Source organism: Natator depressus, chromosome 18, assembly GCF_965152275.1.
Source record: "Natator depressus isolate rNatDep1 chromosome 18, rNatDep2.hap1, whole genome shotgun sequence".
Classification (NCBI taxonomy): domain Eukaryota; kingdom Metazoa; phylum Chordata; order Testudines; family Cheloniidae; genus Natator; species Natator depressus.
The window spans coordinates 19195883-19199131 of NC_134251.1; the positions used below are offsets into that span (position 1 = coordinate 19195883).

General features: G+C 46.7%; 1 protein-coding gene across 1 annotated transcript; it reads left to right on the plus strand.

Annotated features, from left to right (window-relative positions):
- Window positions 1–1137, plus strand: LOC142000686 (actin-related protein T2-like). Its single transcript, XM_074975128.1, has one exon. It carries the CDS (start codon window positions 1–3, stop codon window positions 1135–1137), a length of 1137 nt encoding a protein of 378 aa, XP_074831229.1.
- The last annotated feature ends 2112 nt before the right edge of the window (window positions 1138–3249 follow it).

Below are 3249 nucleotides of genomic sequence, written 5' to 3' on the forward strand. Positions count from 1 at the left end.
ATGTTGAATCCCCAAACTTTAGATATTCCAGCTGTGATCTTTGACAATGGATCAGGGTTATGTAAAGCTGGTCTGTCAGGAGAAATTGGTCCAAGACACATCATTCCTACGGTTATTGGCTGCCCCAAAACAAAAATGTCACTGTTAGGAGCAGCTCAGAAGGACTGCCACGTGGGAGGAGAAGCCCAGCACAAACAGGATGCGTTGTCTTTGAAGTATCCCATTGAACATGGTATAGTTACATCTTGCGATGATATGGAGAAGATCTGGAAGCATATCTATGAGCATGAATTGGGACTGAAAGCCTTTGAGAGGCCCGTGCTAATGACTGAGACCTCTTTGAACCCAATGGAGAATCGAAAAAAACTGACTCAGCTGATGTTTGAACGGTTTAAGGTGCCTGCTTTCTACCTGTCTGTCCAAGCCATATTGTCCCTCTATGCCTCAGCACGCATCACAGGACTGGTCATAGACAGTGGATTTGCTGTTACCCAGACGGTACCAGTCTATGAAGGGTACTACTTACCCCATGCCGTCTCCAGGCTGGATGTTGCAGGCAGAGATATCACAGAGTTCCTCGGGAAGCTCCTTGTGGAAAGTGGGCAACGCTTTGAGAGCCTTGCTGGGAAGAAGAGTATCATAGAGGACATCAAGGAAAAGTTGTGCTATGTGGTTCCAGATCCACACAGAGAATTAGCCAAGAGGCCAGAGGAGGTCCTGAAAGAATATAAACTACCTGATGGGACTCTAGTCAGTATTGGCAGCCCACTCTTTCAAGCACCAGAGATCCTCTTTGTGCCAGGTAGCACTGGTAACGATGCACCAGGCCTTCATAGGATGATCGCTCACAGTGTTTCAAAGTGTGACATCAATATTCACAACACTCTCTATGGAAACATGGTGCTGTCGGGTGGTTCGTCCCTCTTTCATGGGCTGGATGAGAGGATTTTTAAGGGACTAGAACACCAGGCTCCCAAAGGGGTTCCTATAAAGATCATAGCACCCACAGACAGGTGGTTTTCTGCATGGATCGGGGCTTCTGTAATTACTTCCTTGACCAGCTTCAAGCAAATGTGGATCACTGCAGCTGATTACAAGGATTTTGGACCAAACATTGTCCAAAGAAGATGTTTTTAAGAGGACTTAGGTAAATCTAGCTAGCATCCATTCAGGACAGTGGCAGTTCTTGCATTTGTGCATTAAAATGAAATAATAAATTCCTTGGACAGAAGTTTGGCTTTTTCTAATTGTATAATTGGCTTCAGAGTCATGGAAATTAGAGATGGAGACCTCTGGTCTGTTCAATTCTATGGCCAGTGCAGCGTTGTTCCCTTGATTAAAGACCTTATCTTCAGTAATACAAAATAATCTGCTAAAATGATTCTTACTGTTGTTAATTTTAAAGCTTTTAAAATAAAGCAGAGTGAGAGTCTACCACTGGGAAACTGAGGTGCAAAGGGATTACAAGTAAGTGACTTGCCCAAGATTTAGATGATGTCTGTGACAGTGCCAGGAATTAAACCTAGCTCTCCTCCATCTCCATCCAGTGCCTTAACCCTGCGGCTGGTTGGTGTGGGTGAGTGTGAGATCATCACCTACAGCAAGGAAAGCTGAGCAAGGGAGCACAATGGATATGAGAAAGATAGAGCGTTAGAGAGATCAGAGGGCGTTGAGATGACCCCGAAAGGGTCTGGGAAGCTGAGCTCATACTGAAGGTCCGGAGGGCCCAGTCATAACAGCTGCCATTCTGTGTCAGCGCAATAGTCTGTCTAGCCCAGTTCCTGCTTCTGACAGTGGCTGGTACCAGAGCTTCAGGTAGAGTGTACAGAACAGGGCAATTTTGAAGTGATCCACCCTTGTCTCCCCCTCGCACAAATGCTGTGTCAGACGGTCCTGTGGACTTAATAATGAGAAATACTAAGGGTGACAGGCTGCACCGTTAAGAGACTCAACATGCAGCTCCTAGCCCACGCAAGGGCAGCCATGGAGCCCCCTTAGCATCCCCGGATCACGCGCTACTCTATGGACTAGAGAGGCCCCGGCATAATTTAGACAGCTGGGGATCCCTGTAGGGCTGTATTTAGTAGCTCGGTTCCTGATGTGCCCCCATGCCAGTTTGTGAGGGGGCCTCAGAGGCCAGCCTGACAGCTGCCTGCTCCAGGGGAATGCTCTGTGACCAGAGCTTTTAACACTCAGGGTAAAACACCGGAGCAGGACTGAGCATCTCCCCCCAGGTCTTTATTGATATGATCATCATTTGTGGGCTTGATCCAAAGCCCCCTGGAGTCAATGAGCGTCTTTCCATTTAGGCCTTTGCATCAGGCCCGATGTCTGTCTGTCTGTCTGTCTGTCTGCCTTTTGTGTCTCAGAGACACATCTGGCCAGAGGAGGAAGAGAAATGAGGGTATAATAAATAGGTACAGTACAAAGCTTGTCCCAAGCCAGCTGTGGTTCTGACATGTTAGGGTACTCAAGAAGCCCTGGGAAGCTTGGAAGCTCATTTCTGATAGATCCAAAGACTGGAAGGTCCAAAACTTCTGGAGCTTTCCTGATAACCCGGTAGCTAAGAAAAGGGACTGCAAACCTCAGAGGGGAGAGCCAAACATTTCTAATAATTCATGGTCTAAATCAACTTTAAAATGTCAACATCTCTGCTGAGGCTAGGGACAGTAGAGGTGCACAACCCAGGCTGACTAAGAGATTTTGGCTCTGCAATATGGCTTGGCTGAACTTGGTTTTTATAGTATCCAAACTGGTTTGCCACTCCTTAATATTATTTTTCCACGCTAGCCTGTGGAAATGGCTAGCAGACTGATCACTGTGCAGCCTTCACACTCACTTTGCACTCCCAGCAGAGTTTGTGCCTTTTAGAGGCACAGTCCATCCATCCCTCTCTATCTTACCCTTGTGGTGGGCAGGATGGTGCTGCACTGACCCCTAGAAGGGCCTAAGGCTATAGCCGACCATCTAGACCATGGGAAGGTTCTTGGCTTTATTGTCATATTTAAAAGTTGCTTAGCAAGAATTTATTTTGCTGGTGAATGTAACTTTCCAGATGAACAATTTTCATTTAAATGTATCAGTGTCCAAAGTATTAACCATTCCCAGTGTTGATCCATTTGGAGAATCCTTCCTAACCTGCCAGAACAATTCCTCAGGCCAACAAATAAGGGCTCAGAAGCCCCAGCTGAGATCAGGACCCTATTGTGCTACGTGCTATACAGACACATAATAAGGAACTGTCACTGC